The sequence below is a fragment of the Apis cerana genome, linkage group LG11, assembly GCF_029169275.1.
Source record: "Apis cerana isolate GH-2021 linkage group LG11, AcerK_1.0, whole genome shotgun sequence".
NCBI classification, from domain to species: domain Eukaryota; kingdom Metazoa; phylum Arthropoda; class Insecta; order Hymenoptera; family Apidae; genus Apis; species Apis cerana.
Genome location: NC_083862.1, coordinates 15,616,849 through 15,633,372, shown reverse-complemented (window position 1 = coordinate 15,633,372; position 16,524 = coordinate 15,616,849). Strand labels below are relative to the sequence as shown.

At 45.6% G+C, this 16,524-nt stretch overlaps 2 protein-coding genes across 7 annotated transcripts; one reads left to right on the top strand and one right to left on the bottom strand.

Annotated features, from left to right (window-relative positions):
* Positions 1-564: 564 nt before the first annotated feature.
* On the bottom strand, positions 565-16,505 carry LOC107995191 (putative inorganic phosphate cotransporter). 6 transcript variants are annotated; one of them, XM_062082524.1, is made up of 11 exons: positions 16,340-16,505; positions 16,043-16,230; positions 15,854-15,965; positions 15,532-15,751; positions 3,988-4,190; positions 3,622-3,861; positions 3,322-3,409; positions 2,837-3,063; positions 2,617-2,766; positions 2,177-2,551; positions 565-2,105 (listed from the first exon to the last, which is right to left on the bottom strand). In XM_062082524.1, the coding sequence occupies exons 1-11, from the start codon at positions 16,385-16,387 to the stop codon at positions 1,917-1,919; spliced, it is 2,040 nt and encodes a 679-aa protein (XP_061938508.1). In that variant the 5' UTR covers positions 16,388-16,505; the 3' UTR covers positions 565-1,916. The 6 variants fall into 6 exon arrangements, with proteins under 6 accessions (XP_061938508.1, XP_061938504.1, XP_061938506.1 ...); XM_062082520.1 differs by lacking the exons at positions 15,532-15,751; positions 15,854-15,965; positions 16,340-16,505 and adding an exon at positions 10,728-10,999 and having other exon boundaries at positions 16,043-16,156; XM_062082522.1 differs by lacking the exons at positions 15,532-15,751; positions 15,854-15,965; positions 16,340-16,505 and having other exon boundaries at positions 16,043-16,185.
* On the top strand, positions 10,999-15,840 carry LOC107994508 (glutamate receptor 1-like). Its single transcript, XM_017051470.3, has 10 exons — positions 10,999-12,334; positions 12,556-12,719; positions 12,788-13,111; positions 13,398-13,513; positions 13,595-13,765; positions 13,840-14,093; positions 14,449-14,657; positions 14,734-15,008; positions 15,099-15,471; positions 15,586-15,840. The coding sequence occupies exons 1-10, from the start codon at positions 12,178-12,180 to the stop codon at positions 15,610-15,612; spliced, it is 2,070 nt and encodes a 689-aa protein (XP_016906959.1). The 5' UTR covers positions 10,999-12,177; the 3' UTR covers positions 15,613-15,840.
* Positions 16,506-16,524: the final 19 nt, after the last annotated feature.

Sequence of the window (16,524 nt, the reverse complement as noted above, 5' to 3'; positions counted from 1 at the left end):
AAGATATCGATACATTCTATGCTGGATGTCACGGACAAAGTTTAAATTTTGGCTTGAAGGCGAGGGTAGGAAATATTATTATCGCGTTCTTCTCTATCGAGCATCTTGCGTGCATATCGAATACGAACTTGCGTAAATTCAAAGGTAATCGATCGACGAGAAATACCCGTAACGATGACCTGCATGTACGGAAGTAAAAAGAAAGAGAAGCAAAATAAAGACAGATATTTTTGCTTTGGCGCTCAGTCGTACGACGATTATATCAATATGATGATGATGTTAATGCTGATGATGATGAATACTATTTCTATTACTACTACTATTACTGCTATTCCTAATAATAATAATAATAATAATAATTAATAATACCAACAATAATAACAACGATGATGATAATAATAATAATAATTAATAATAATAATAATAATAATAACAATAATTAAAAAAAGAAAATGCATTCCACTACAAATATAATTATTTTGAATGTTTTCTCTAACACGCTTAATACTACTCTCTCTCTCTCTCTATCTTTCTCTCCCTCTCTCTCACTCTCTTTTCTCTGTCTTTTTCTCTTTCTTCGTATCCTTTCATTCCATTTTGTACACATTTGCATAAATAAGAAGAAGAGGAGGAGCAAAAAAAAGTTGTCCAAGTCGTGCAATTCGATAGAAACCTATACGTAAAAATATGTACAATATTTATAAACCATTATTGTATTGCGTCACGTTATCAATAACGAATTCTCGAGTGTTTTCGCAATCGATCCGCCATATTTCTCGCGCTCGATGTCGATCTAACAATACAAAATGGCAGTTGCTCGCTACAACATATGGCAAGTAACGAACGAAGACGAAGACCGAAGAGATGCGAGGATATTTTCTCTAATACTGTTATCGTATTTCTCCGTTTCCTCGTATATAAATGGTATACGGACGTTATGCGTTTCGAACGCATCGCACTTTGCGCAAAAGCACGATTGATTGTGATACATCGAACACTACCTTTGATCAAGGAGAAAAAAAAAAGGGGGGGGAAGGAATGCGCGATCCATTCAAATTCAGTGTACCATACAGAAATAAGAGAAAATGAGAATTTGGATCGAACGTTCCTTCCGGCTTACGTTGCCAGCCGCATCTCTGTATCGTATCATATCGATTAGGAAATTAACGTGTCGATTTGATCTTTGTTACTCGTATCTTTGATCGAAAGGCACGTAATTTCGGCGATTAAATAAAAAAGAGAGAGAGAAAAAAAAAAAAAGGAAGATACTATAAAAAAATGTAAAATTATACCCGCTCTCTATTTTTCGTTCGCTCACTTTTTCTCACACGCTTCTCATTCTCTTCTTCTCTCTTCCCCGTGCCTCCCGACAAGCAAATGCATGCACAAACGTACGTACATAACCGAGGACACGTGTCTTTTCTTCAATTTTGCCCGTGGTTGTGGACGTAGGATCGTGATTAGATCACCTTACAAGCGGAAAATAATTTGCCTGCGTTTCAACTCGGCATACGAGCGAAGAACAAACGACTCCTCGCGTGCGCAGCAAAAAAGATGGAAAATAATAATTCGTTTCTCCTTTCTCGCATCTAGGATTTCGTCTAACGTTCAAGTGCATTCACGCGCGACTCCCGACGATGCTTCTTTCTTTTCTTTTCTTTCCCTTTATCGTTTCTCGCCAAATCAAATTTCCGATTCTCAGTTCAGAGATTACCGACCGAGATGAACGATAATAACAATAACAACCGACGGAGGAGAGAAGAAGCGAAGGAGACCGATCGAGGCGACCGTGGACGGATTATTCCTGCACGGTCGCGTTGAAAGAAAAAGAAAGAAAAAAAAACGAGAAAGGAAATGAGATTGACGCAGAAACGAAAAACACGCGGAGGAGGGCGCAAGAAGATAACGCTGCCTCGTCAATGTTGCGTTTCCGAAACAGTTTTGACGCATCGCAAGTCTTGTTTCTCGTGTTGCCTCTCTTCGTCCTTGTCGGGATTGTCCCAGAGTTGCCGCTGCCCCGAGCCGAATATCACGTAGAAGGTGGCGCAGGCGACGTAAACGCCGGCCGAGATCATGAAGACGAGCCTCCACTTCGCCTGAGTCGGCTGAAAAATGGGAAGAGAGAAATGGAATAACGGCGTTTCCATACCACAGCGGCTACTGTTCTGTTACTCACCGGCCCGACGATTATGTATCCGGCCGTGATCGGCGCCAGTAAGCCAGCCAGGTTGGCCAGGCAATTGGTGAAGGACATCAGAATGCCGGCAAACCTCGGCGAGATATCCAGATGATTTACTTTGAATCCGGAATAGATGCCGCCGTTGAGCCCTACGCCGACCGTGAGAATGGTCACGGTCAGCCAGGAATTGCATCCCGTGTAGGAGGCGGCCGCGAGGGCGATCGCCGGCCCGAACTGGCCGATGCTGTTGACGATTTTCCGCGTGAGCGTGTGGTTGAACCTTCCGCTGGAGATCATCCAGTCGGCCACGTGGGAGATCAACATGGAGAATATCCACATGGCCAGGTAAGGGAGGGCGGAAACGGTGCCGTTCTGAAACAAGGAACAATTGTAATCCTCGCGCCCCTCCTTCTCCTTCACCTTCTCCTTCACTTTACCGATTCGATGTCGAAGTTCAAGATCTGCTTCATGAATGTCGGCAGCTCGGTCATCAACGTCTCGTATCCGTAATTCTGGCCCATGTGCGCTATGAGGATGGCCCAGAACGGCAACGACGTGACGATCGAGAACCACGGCACCGGTGGGGACTGGCGAAACGGAGGGGTAATGTTAATCGGCTCGAGAGATTGGTTTGTCATTGTAACATTGAGGACTCACAGAGGCGCCGGCGTTGCCCCACAAGGCGCTCAGGATGTACTTCTTCTCGTCCTCGGCTATGCGAGGGTGGCTCTCCGGGTCCTCGTAGATCATGAGTAGAAACGCCACGCACCATACGGTGCCGACGGCGCCGAACACGTAAAAGATGGAGGGCCAGCCGCCGTCGAATCCGTGCCGGGACAGGACGCCGCTCAAAGGCATCGAAATAACAGTGCCGAACTGGGCGCCTGTGTTCGGGATACAAGATATACACGGAATATAGTGTACACATCGCACGTTTAATTTACACGTGAGTGAATTAAGAGAAGTAATAACAGAATGAGAAGAAGTGAGTAAGTGAGAAAGTGAAAAAGAAGGAGATGGAGGAGGGAGATGGGGGAGGGAGGTAGATTCGTTTTTCCGCTAGATCCCAGCAGTTTACCGTGGTGATAGACGCGACAAGGTCGAAAGAATCGGAAAGATATCGTCGAAACGAGCGAGCTTACCAGCGTATACGAAGGCTCCCATTCTACTACGTTCATTAGGCGGTATCCACTTGGCCAGCATCGCGTGTGTGCAAGGCACAATAGGACCCTGCAATAGGGATAATCCATTCCTAGGGGCAGGAAATACACCCGAACGATCAAAAAGCGTTCAACGAGAGAGATATTAAAGACTTTTCTATCCTTTCCGATCGGGTCGGTCGAATTGGGGGAGGGGGGGAGAAAAAAAAAGAAAAAAAAAAAAGGCGGGGGGAGGGCACGGTGCGATGCGAGATCGAAAGGAGACGCGATCGAGTCGCTTACCTCGCCCAAACCTTGGATAAATCGAACGATCATCAGCCAGTGGTAACCGGCACGTGCGGACACAGGGACCAGCAGTCCAAACATCGAATTGATCAGCATACCGATGCCAAGAAAGTATTTCGATCCGTAACGTTTCGCGAGTATTCCGAATGGTATTTGCGTGATGACGTAACCGTAGAAGAACGAGCTGAGCAAGTAACCCTGCATGGTGCTGTCCCAATGAAACTCTCCGTCATGGTTCTGTGACACAAGAAAGAAATACTGGCGATATTGGGAATTACACGCAGGATCGGTTGATTAATAAGGATCGATCGAGATGAGGAACGGAGGAAGCAGCGAGAAAATAATTTTGCTTGTCGTACTTACGGCCAAGGTGGAAGTATCGTTGCCCGCATTCTCGTGCGCGCTTTCTTTTTCGCACTCGTTCAACACAGGTTCCTTGCTCTCCGTGATGGAGGTGTGATTGACCATCGCCACGATCGCCACGGACATATTCGTCCTCATCACGTAAGCATTCGCCATGCCGAAGAACAGCATCAGAGTCACTATGTGACGCGACCCCACCAATGCTGCAACGTCGAGCGATCGTTAATTGAACGATTATTGTATATTTAATGATATAATGTGTCGGAAAGGAAAGGATTATCGATGTACGATCGACAGAATTCGAGAAGTCGAGTCGTTTCGCGACGACAGAAATTATTACGAAATTAAAATTCTGTATCTTTTATTACGCGAATTGGCCTTAAACGATCGTGATTTGCGTAACAATGGGAGAAAAACAAACGTTCCGTCGAAATAATGGAATGATAAACGGTGGCGCGCGATATTGAAAGGAGAAAAAAATGGAGGAATGAATGGGCGCGGGACGGCGAGACGCTGTCGTGGAAGGACACCAAGGACGCGGCAGTTTTATCCGCACGAGCGGACAAGGTCGAGCGGACAATCGCATCGCATCGATGGCGGCTGCCCATTGACGGAAAAGTGTCTCGCGACGCGGTTAGCCCTTTCTCCGATTTGGCAACCGCGATTCCGTCCATGCCCGACTCGTTCAAACTAGTTACGCATCGGTTATTTATAACGCGATGCTCCTGCGACGAGATGTCGAGATAATATTGCGACTTAATAATAGAATCGATGTAAGATTTATTTTTGTGCGAGGAGGAACGATTATCGTGACGATTTTTTTCTCAGGAATAGATAATATTATCAGTGGATGCCCGATTTTCGCTCAACGAGAAATTAAACGAGTTTATATATTCCTTGCACGCGCCACAATCCAAATTCGTCTCTGCATCGTTGTTCGTTTCCGCGAATTTCTCCCGGCGAAGCATGTAATGCTACATGAAAACGTATAAATATGTCACGAGTATATTTTTCGGTATATACGAACTTTGATCATCTTCCACCGTCCCGTCCCTCGTCCCGTTCAGTTTACGTTCTGCTGTTTGAACGTGATTCTCGTCGCGTCATTCATTCGTCAAGCGTAATTTACCGAAAGCAAATTCTCGATCGTGAGGGTTAAAGAGTCGCGCTTGATAATCGATCGAGCTAATCAAGCTTCTTTTGATATTTTCGATCGTATATATATATATATATATTTCACGCACGATCATCGTGTTCTTCTCGATTCTCCTTATTTCAAGCTGAGAATGCACGTGGTTAGCGATCATTGAGCACGTGGTCAATCGTATTCGGTGGAAATAACTTCGGCGAGCTATGTACCACGAGCTGACGTTATTGTCGTCCGTCTATTCGATATGAAGTAACGGCGGTTGTGAGGGAGTGGAGAAAGAGGCGCGGTCGAGTCGCGCACGTGACGCTTGGTCGCGCGATCTTTGCTGTGAATCGGTTCGTGTTTCGAGCCGTCGACTGCCAACCAAGTTACGTTGCCTCTATTCTCGATGTCAAGACTTGATCACAGAGTCGTGAAATCAAAGTCTGCAAACGGTCGCATACCTTTTCTATTCGTCATTCTTTGCGAATATTTTTTTCTTTCTCTATATACGAAAAAAAACGCAATTTTAAAACGCACGATCGAATGAATTGAAAAAAAAATGATTACAACATAAAACGCACACAGCAGACAGCACAAGCACGCGCACACGCGCGCGCGAGCGCGCGCGTTATTTCACGTCGTTTGTGCCTCTATGCTGATAATTTTTTAATATAACACCACGGTCGAGTCGAACTAGGAATAGAGCAATTTTCTTTTCTTTCTTCTTTTACCATTCGAGTTTTAAATTTGACGCGTCACACGTACGCGTAGTACACGTGTATACATATATACATATATATATATATACATACATACATATATATATATATATATATATAAAGAAGAGTAAAGGAAGAAAGGGAAAGGAAGAGAACATACCTCAGCGTAAATGAGGAAGAGAGCGAAGAATGACGGCGGGAGCACGTGGTTCGACGCGTGGTTTATAGGATACATCAAGTTTCGTAAACTAGTTTCGATCTATGACAGAGATACGACCTCGAGATTGGAGATAAGCAGAAACTCGGACAGAAAGTTGCGGAATTTCGAGGTCAAAGATTGCGCGAGGTTGACGTACTTTTACGTATTCGCGCAGGTGATTCCTCTTCCTCCAGGCCAGGTTGTTCCCACACAAGCACGTGGCCATTTCGTCCTCTATTCTCTCCATGAGGTCTGCCGTTGCCGTTCATTGCACGCTTGACACGCGCTCTACGCACACGCGACACGATACGGAAACGATATATCCGTTGGTTCGTTATTCGTGAATCGCGAATACGAAGGCTAAAGAAGATGTAGAAGCAAATACCAAGTTTCTGCAATTTCCGATTGGAGGATCCCCTGCTTCGAGTAGGTTGTCGCGAAGCGAGAGAAGACACTGTGTATAAGTGTATACTTGCGTGCCGCTTTCAACACAGAGATATAGAGTGGTTCGCTATGTTCTTCTTATTGGTAGTTGGGGAAAATCAACACTGTTGCGCGCAATCTTTCGGCAAACACCAGGCTCTTAGTTTGCACGATGACGACGACAAAGAAGACGACGGCGACAAAGATGATAATACCGCGACGATTCTTCCAAAATACTTGTTCGGGCGTTATCCAACACTCACTGTGCGACGATAATATCGGTTTCTCGTCGCTATGAATCGGTTGACGGTTTCGTGGTACACCGATAACGATGATTAACAACGATCCCGTGATCAGAAGCGAGCACGCACCTGCCTCTTTCTCTTTTTCTCCTTCATGCTAGTTCGCTCGGTGTGAAGCCGGGAACCATGGAACCCAACGGGGAATAGCGGGGAGCGGTGTGACGGAGCGAATCGTCCGAGCAATTAGGTCTTTTCGACCAATCGTCGCGCGAGCATTGTCAATCCCTTCCTCTCGTTGGACGCACCAGCGCCATCTGACGTTCACAACTCGATTCCACCAATCGGAGAATTGCGCGCGAACGCACCTTCCTCTTCGCGCTGTAATTTCGAATCGCATCGTCGACAATTTTGCGATCGATTCCCCCCCCTCGCGACAAATGTCTGCCCCGAGAATATTCGTTCGAATTCCGTGCTGTTTTTTGCAAGGATCCTTCACTTTTCCGACTTACGATTCGCAATGTGTTTTCTTTTTAAGTATAAATAAATATTATATATACCGGTCGAGACAAAACATTCTCGTCCTCGAGTATCTACGTAAGGAAATTACGTAATCAGAAAAAATTGTCGGCAAAATTATCGCTTTATTCGCCGCCTACGTACGATATGATTGCTATTGCTTATCTTAGCGATCAACGAGATATCGTAATCCTCACGTAACCCTTGGAATTTCTTATCTTTCTAATCACGATGATAATTGAAAATGCCATAATCGCGATCACGTCATGCGCTAGATTATTACTTATTAACGAGGATCTGTTACTCAAGATTGAAAAAATATTATCGTCTCTTTTTTTCTTTTTTTCTTTTCTTTTTTTTTTTTTTCCCCCCCCCCACTATCCAGTCCAATGAATTTTCTGTGTATCATGATGAAACTTGAGAAATACGATGAGTCATAATATCGTTAAGACGCTCGTATCCCATTTATTTAACAAAACATTGATTCGACGATTAACAACAAGGTCGCGCCGATATTTCATTTACGAGCGTAATTTAATGAAACGTTGCAAGCATTTCGTCGATGACTTTCACGTTTCGTGTCGAACGAAGTGTCGCGTCATAGATTCCCTGAAATCGAACGAAGCGATATATTTACTTACAGCTAGGGATATTCGAACGTTTAAAAATTTGTATTAACCGCGTCATCGAGTTGCGAAAATAAAAGATACGCGATGGGTTATTGATAGCATCGTGGATATCGCGTGCCAAAAATCTATTGCATTACGAGCACGTGCGATAAGTGCGTGCGAAACACGCGTATCGAGTAGTATCGACCATTCGACACTCGAATATATTTCCCCGTCGTTTGTCCCCAACGAACGAACGAACGAACGTACGAACGAATTCGATTTTTGGACATAATTATTTAATTATTACATCGGCGATCATCGAAATAGAGAGTCATGATTTTCAAGAAATACGTAATACGTTTCCTATTTTTTATCCTATCGTTACGTAACAATTCGTACGATTCAAATTCGATAACGCGTCGATAAGGAAGAATCGACGCGTTATCTATTACCAACTATTGGACGAAACGAAAGTTCGTTTCGAACGAGCGTCGGTCGGTAATAAAAACGTAATTTTGTTTTTTTTTTTTTATCGACCAAGAGATCTCTAGATATCTACGCTCGATAATTAAGATGACGAATCAATCGCGTATCGGATATCATTTTTTTTTTCAAATTTTCGAATCGTTTCGACAGGTAAAAACGATGGTTGACTCGATTTAAAATAATTTCCTCTTTGGCTACAAGCTAACTCGATGTGCTCGTTTATCTCGATATCAGGTATGCACCCGTGTGTGTCAACAGGAAACGCTTCGGCCCCTAAACGCGTTATTCACTTAGTAAAGTGGAAAATAACGTCCGCCTCGAGCGGAGAACGAAATAACGTGCACGCGCGAACGTAACTGCGCCGGAAGCTTTCGACGAAGCTCGAAATTGAAAGTAATGCGTCCGCTTTGGGAAAATAGTGACGAGTGGAAAGGATCTCTTCGTTTTGGCACGAGGACGGCGTAAATCTCTCCTTCCTTCGATCTCCTTCCTGCGATTTTCGCGATTTCATACATCGTTCTGTTGAACCAAACAGACGAGATAGCCGGTCATATCTGTACGTATGCTAGTTGATATTTGCGATTGGAAATCCCACATGATCATAACCATCTGTTATCGACGCGAGGGAATTTTTATTCGCGCTAGGATCGATCATACGACGATTATTGGAATTCCGCGCCGATTCCTCGCTCAACCGATCAATTGTTTTCCGCCTGGTCGCCCCTTTGCTATTGGTTACACTTTTGTTATTCGTTCGCTAGTTCGCTCGGAGAAAACACGATTACGGAGGAGAGCGCGGGTAATGTTTTATTCACAAGAACTAGACGTAGGAGCGACCGAACGAGCGAATGTCTATTCCCTCTTCGCTGTTCGAGCAGTGTTATCGAATATGAAAAGATAATCGATCCGCTCGATCGTCGGCCCCGAGATATTATTTAAACATTATTCGGGGATTAGAAATCGGAAAAACACCGTGGAAAGTTGAACGAAAGCAGCGGTTCCATTCCAGCGGAGGCAAAATTGATCGCGAAAGTTTTCTCGCGTATTTCGCCAAACACCTACGCTCGCTCGTTACGGCTATAACGATTTTCAAACCGGATCGAACGAGTTATCCATCGGTGCTCGTTCATTCCGGTTTTCCTCGTGCCCCACATCGTTTCGAGGCTCGCGGTTCGCGACTCGTCGCGCGCGTTTTCGCAGCTGCGAGAGCGAGGGGTGAAGCCGAGTTAGAGTAGATCGTCGACTCGATAGGAAGCGACTTGCTTCGCCTTCGTTTCGAAATCGATGTCCACTTCGAGATAACCATCGCTGTTCCATCGTTGCTCGCACGTGCGACGATTAGAGGAAAGGAACGAGACCACGTTGCGTCGTCGGGACGGGGACGAGAAAGAATGTTCGGATAAGATATCTTCTTCTCGTAATTGAAAAATAAGAAAGAAGTTAGCGATAATTGGCAAATATGCGCGAATACGCGTTTCAAAGTTCATCGATTCGATGGAGAGAAAGAAAAGAAAAAAGAAGAGGAAAAAATCCGGAAAAAGAGAACGAGGCGCGTTACAGGGGGGGGAGGGGTTTTCCTCGATCGATTCGAAAAGATCGGCCTTGATCGCATCTGGACCGTGTGCGATATCCTTGGAACACGGTCGAGTCGTTACCGCGGTATATAGCACAGCTCTGTACCGCTCGTTCGATCGAACGTAATCCGCCTTTGTGTATCGCGTCGAGGATTAACGCGAAAAACGATAAAACCACGCTCGCGTATCTTTTTCTTGGAAAGGAAAATTTATTTTCGAGCGACACAATAGCGCGACTTCCCCTCCCCCCGCACGGAGCCAGCCTCCCGCAAGGCACGTACCTATCGTTAATTTCACCATAATTCTTAAAATGTCAAGGTGATTACGCGAGATAGCGAAACACGTCTCGACGTTTCGTTCGTTGTAACGTTGTTGTACCTACACTACTACCACTACTACTGGTACCATTATCACGTCTGAAAAACTCGGGGACTCGCGAGCGACGAAATTTTGGAGACCTCCCTTTCGTTCTCCTCTCCGCTTTAACCGGCGATTCTTTCGAATCGGCGGTACAACTCGACGTAACGACACAACGACGTACACGGGGTTATGCAAATACCCGTGTACCTAACGCTTCTCGTTACGTAAAACGGACACGAAGCACGCATTCACGATCCGAGTCCGGTGTAGTTTCTCCTTTCTACCTTTACCTGTTTACCGTCGTATTCGGGCAACGGAAACACGGCGAGTAAACGGATCGATATTCGACGAAGCGGAAACGAAAACGAATATCCACCGGTGGATACGCGCGTATACGTGTATACACATATACATGTACATGTGTACATATGTATACGTACAGGCAAACATACGTATATATAGGAAAAACGAGACTCACCGGATGGCGCGGGAACTTGGGTCTCGAACACCTCCGCAGGTTTCTTGAGATCGGACTTGCGGTCCACGGGGATCCCGTTCTTGGACATTTGGCCGCTCGAAGGGATCCGTCAAATCGTTGCGTTCGATAAACTCGATCGAATTTCCCCACGAAGCGGTGGTGCGAAGGTGGTGCGAAGGAAAGCGAACGGCCGCCGAAGTGTGACGCGTCGCGTCGCTCTCGCAGCTACTGTTGGAAACGGTGCCGAACTCGCGACACTTAGCCGCGAACACCTAGTGGACGTCGACCAATTAGAACACGCGATTCGAACCCCACCGATCGCCTCCCTCCCCCACGCGTCGATATCGCCTCTCCCGAATCGGATCGTCGCCACGGGAAATCAAAGAATTTCGCCTCCTCGAAATTCGTTTTCCATTCTCTCTCTCTCTATCTCTCGATCCCCGCCTCGACCTCGTGCTCACACCGCGTTTTCCAAACACCAGATGATCCATAATTATTCGCGTGACCCAAATCGCGAAAACTCGATCGAGACTTTCTTCCATTTACAGCATGAGATCAAGCTACGATTTATCGCGTATTCCGAACACGGGTTCGTGTTCCATCTCCCCGTTTAAACAAAGAGAGAGAGAGAGAGAGAGGGGAGAGAGAATGAGTGAATCGAGACGAAGGATCGACAAACTCGTCGTCGATTCATGATGCACTCGTGATGCGCGAGCGAGCTTTCGCCCAAATCCAATGTAATCCCGTGCACGCGCAACCGATAGAAGACGCGATGCGATTGGTGGGACGGTCGTAAAGCCTGGCCGTTTAACTCGAGCGGACGAACGAGCGGCCGTCGATTAGGACTGCGCGGTGGGCTCGACGCACGTGTCAATCACTAACTCGTCACGCGATACACCGATGAGAGAGGACCGCGCGCAAGGTCTCTTGGCGAGATGGCTTCCAGGTGATATACCCCTCGCGCTCATCCTCCTGCCACGCGCCGTTTCTACCCGATATCATCTCTCCACTCGTCTCCACGACTTCGATTACTATTTTTCTCCGGATAAATTGCCTCTTCTCAACCTCTAATCGCCTCGATCGGAGATGTTTATCGCTACGACTCGCCGATTTATCGATCGGAAATACGAGTAGCTACTTCACGCCTCTATTCTCGATTTACGTGTCGTTCGCACGGATACGCCGTCGTATAACGTTGTATCACGAGCTTCGGAAATGTCCTTCGTCTACCTAATAATTTCCTCGGAGCGGAAAAAATTAGAAACGAAATTGCAGCGTCGGCTAGCATCGTATCGATTCAACTCTCTCTGGTATTATCTATTCGACAACTTGTATTTTTCTCCGAATACGATCCGCTGAATATTTTAGATATGTAACGGACGTGTGTACGTGCGCGCAAAGTCCGAAAGTTTTCCGAATCAGTCATCGCACGATTATTCCTTCGAACGATATGCTTCTCGTCCCGCGAATTCTTCGCTCGTTCGCCGCGATCGTTATTATTCGGGGAACGCTTGCGTTCGACTCGTTGGACCGATTACTCGAGGACGCGATCCCCATTCTATTTCCACCGGTCAGAATGTCGTTGCATCTTTGTCGACTCGGGCAAGGTAAGAAGAGAGAAGACGCGAACCAGCAAGACGATTTAATTCAAAATGATTTCACACGCGTAAAACTTTTACATTTTTAATATCTTGATTATCGTATCAATCGATCATTACACGTAAAGAGGAATTCACTCACCAAGCCAATTTATTCCAAGTATAATAAATATTCGAATTATCGCATCGATCCGAGTATTTGCAAAAAGTTAATCGCTTTGATTCCGCAGAGGATGCGATCGAATTATCAAAGAAGATGTCGAGCAAGCGTTTCATTCACGAGATTCGTCGGGAACTCGATGGATTCGCGACACGGACGCACGATATTTGGGAGCATCGAGATTTGCACGTGTTGGATTTGAATTGCGATTACGCGATTCCATTGTTGCGAGCGGTGCGTATATATATATGTATTCTCGAGAATCCTGAAACTGGACCGATGAGTCACGATTCGATTCGCAGGCGAACGAGACGGGCATGTTCTCCGCGCCGATGAAATGGCTGCTGCTTCGAGATCGACCGTCGGTCGATGGAGATTCGACGGACGAGAGGGAAACGTTGAAAAACATGGCCGTGTATCCGGACAGCGAAGTGATCGTAACGAAAAAGAGAGCGAACGGTGTCGTGGAGATAAGCTCCGTGTACAGGCCGAGTCGTTTCCACGAGGCGATCGAGGAGGATCGAGGAAACTGGACGATCGAACGTGGCGTGAGAATGCGAAATCTATATCCCTCGTCGCGACGAAGAAGAGACCTTCGACGCACGCCTTTGAAATCCTGTCTCGTGGTATTTCCTCTGATTATATCGATCGATCACGAGCTCACTTTAGGGATTAGCGAACGTACACGTGCAAAGCTTCGTTCGTTTCACTTTGGATTATAAAGTAATTGACTCGGTCGATAAATACGACGCGATAAGTCGATCGATAAGATATCGTCTCTGGAAGAAAGATCGGAGGAAACAAAGAGATTCGGAATGATTCTCGAAAGAACGCGATGCGTTCGCTGATCCGTTCGGTAAAGTGGAAAATTTACAGACGTGGACGAATAAATCACTCTCTCACCACTCGTAGATGACCGATCCCGATACGATCAACCATTTAACTGATTACGAAAATAAGCATATAGATCCAGTTACGAAGGCCAATTATCCTTGGATAATGCACATAGCGAATCGAATGAACGCAACGTGAGTCGTTCCTTCCTCTCTCTCTTTCTCTCTCTCTCTCGCTCCGTCTGGCGAGTCGTATCTTTAAACTTGATTGTTTAGAATTAGCTTTCGCGTAACGGATAGCTGGGGATATAGAAGCGAGAACGGTACGTGGAGTGGTATGACGGGGATGTTGCAACGTAGGGAAATCGACATAGGCGGGACGGGAACTTTCTTTATTCCACAACGTATCGGTGTGGTGGATTATATACAACTTTACACGCACACCAGGTAACCTCTTTTTCGCGCTTCTTCACGTAACTAGCGTAATTACTTTGACCGACTGTATATTTACGTCACCATAGAGCATGCTTCATCTTTCGTCAACCTTTGCTGTCCACCGTCAGCAACATATTCACTCTACCGTTCCAACGATCCGTTTGGATAGCGATCGCAGTTTTCCTCTTGCTGCTACTCGTATTGCTCTGTTTCTCCACCAAGTGGGAGTATCGAAGGGGTGCATCAGCGAACACGGCTCGATATTGGCAACAATTCAATCCAACCGAACAAACGGTTAGCGATAATTTGATGGTTGTATTGGGAGCGATCGCGCAACAAGGTAACCGATCGCGTTACGAACTATTATATATATATATTTGTCATTCCTTCTCCGCCGAATCCTTCTTTTCTTCGTTTCAGGCAGTGATGGGGAAAATTTAATGCTCGAAGTTACGAATAAAGTTGCTTCGATAAGTTATTTCGATAATTTATTCGAAATATAACAATAATTGCAAAAACTGCGGTGTCAAACGGCTGACAATTATGTATAAAAGGCGGATCAATGTTATTTAAGTAACTTTATTTAGTTATTTAAAGTAACTTTATTCGAAATTTCGAACCAGTTACTTTTTCAACGGGTTATAATAAGTTAACCTAATCTGAGCTAACCTAACTTTTATCGACTCTGGTTTCAGGATATTCTTACGAGCCGTATCGCGTTCCCTCGAGAATCGTTACCTTGATGCTTTTGATCGCAGCGCTCAATTTGTACGCCTCTTACACGGCAAACATCGTCGCTTTGCTTCAATCGACCACCGACTCTATCAAAACGCCGGCCGATCTGTTGCACAGTCCGTTGAAATTGGGCGCTCAAGACGTGGTATACAGCCGGCATTATTTCAAGGTACCGCTTGAGATTTTGAAAAAATTCGATTTTTTCCACGCGTACGATCGAAATCTCCGTCTTGATCGATACGCAGAGTTTTCAAGATCCGATACGAAGAGCGATAGTCGAGCAAAAGATCGAGCCGAAGGGTCAAAACGGTTCGTGGATGTCGGTCGAGGAAGGTGCACGCCGCGTCAGAAACGAACTGTTTGCGTTTCACGCGGAACGAGGCGCCCTCTACAAAATTATGCAGGAAACGTATTACGAGGAGGAGAAATGTGGGATCATGGAGATAGACGTAATGAACATGTTGGATCCGCTTCTGGTCATTCAAACTCGATCCCCGTATTTAGAGATCGTCAAGAACGCGTAAGATAAGATAGAAACGGCATGCGAGCGAGTAAATGATTTATACATGTATATATGTATATCGGTTACACTTTTAGTTCGTTTTCGCAGAGCTCTTCTATTGAGAGAAACCGGGCTCAAAGTTCGCGAAGACATCCGATTGTACACGAACAAGCCCGAGTGCCACGAACGGAAGAGCTTCGTTAGAATAGGCTTCACCGAGTGTTACTTCGCGCTGGTCGCGTTAGGTTACGGGACGCTTCTCAGTCTCGTCGTGTTGGCGGTCGAAGTCGTTTGGCATAAAAAAGTCCAGCAAGTTCGTCGGGATCGAACATCGAGGAGTAACAATGACGCCATGAATATCGCGACGTGGAGCAAAGCTGTCCCATTCGAATTCGAATTTGAGAAGGAGGACGAGCATCCGATGACGAGAGGGGGGATTCGATCGATAACTCGATTCGATTCGATGAACCTACGTAAAAACGTAAATGAATGATATTTTTTTTTTTCCAATTATAAACTAGTTCCGTGTATACGTACAAACGAGTTAAGCAGTGGACGGTAAAAAGTGTTGATAATAATTCTTGGTAAATTCTAGCATGAGGTCGAGGGTGCACTCGGGTAAATCTTCGACGCACTTGGCAGGATTGCCGGCGAAACGAGTGAACGAGGGAACTACGGTCTCCGGTGGAACTACAGCTCCATCCTCGATGTAACAACAATCCTTCAAGACGCACCTCCTTCCCTGCGTAGTTGAAAGAGCACTTACGATTCTCTCTCTCTCTATCTCTCTCTCTCTTTTTCTTTGTGTATTTATATACGTACGAATAAATTCTTATGTTTGCGCATGATATATCGATACGTACGATCACCGCATTTTTTCCAATGTATATGTAAGAACCGACGATGGCTGCGTTAACCACTGCTCTTTCTCCTACGAAAACGTGGTCACCCATCGTCAGAGGGAAGAAGGCAACGCTGAGGAAACGAGACGAACGAATATGTACATTGTTAACGTATCGATTACGAATTGATCGAATCGATCGATTACCAACCCTCTGCTGAATTTTTTGAACGGCGGCCTTATGATGGCGTTCTTACTGATGATACAATAACGTCCCGTTCTCACGTTCGCCAAATCGCCTCTGATAATAGCATCCGATTGTACGATCACTTTTCCGTGCAACACGATATTTTGCGATCCGCATAACACCGTCTGTCTGCTCACTTTATTCCCCGATGCCTGAAAAACATCAAAATCGAAAGAGAGGAAGATGAAAGAAGAGGTTAGGTCATATTCTTTCTCGTCATTGTCACGAATACTGTTCAACGTTTTTCGATCGTTTACTTACCGTTTCCACGTATTCCGCCTTGCTGTAGTAAACGTCTTGCGGTTCCATATCGTTGCTCGTAACTTTGTCCAACTTTCCTCGTCGCTTCGAAGAAGAAACATCGATCGAAGTCGGAGCGCATACACTCCGTTGTATGTCAACGACGCACGTACTTCACTCTGTAAAGTTTCGCCATCTACCAATGA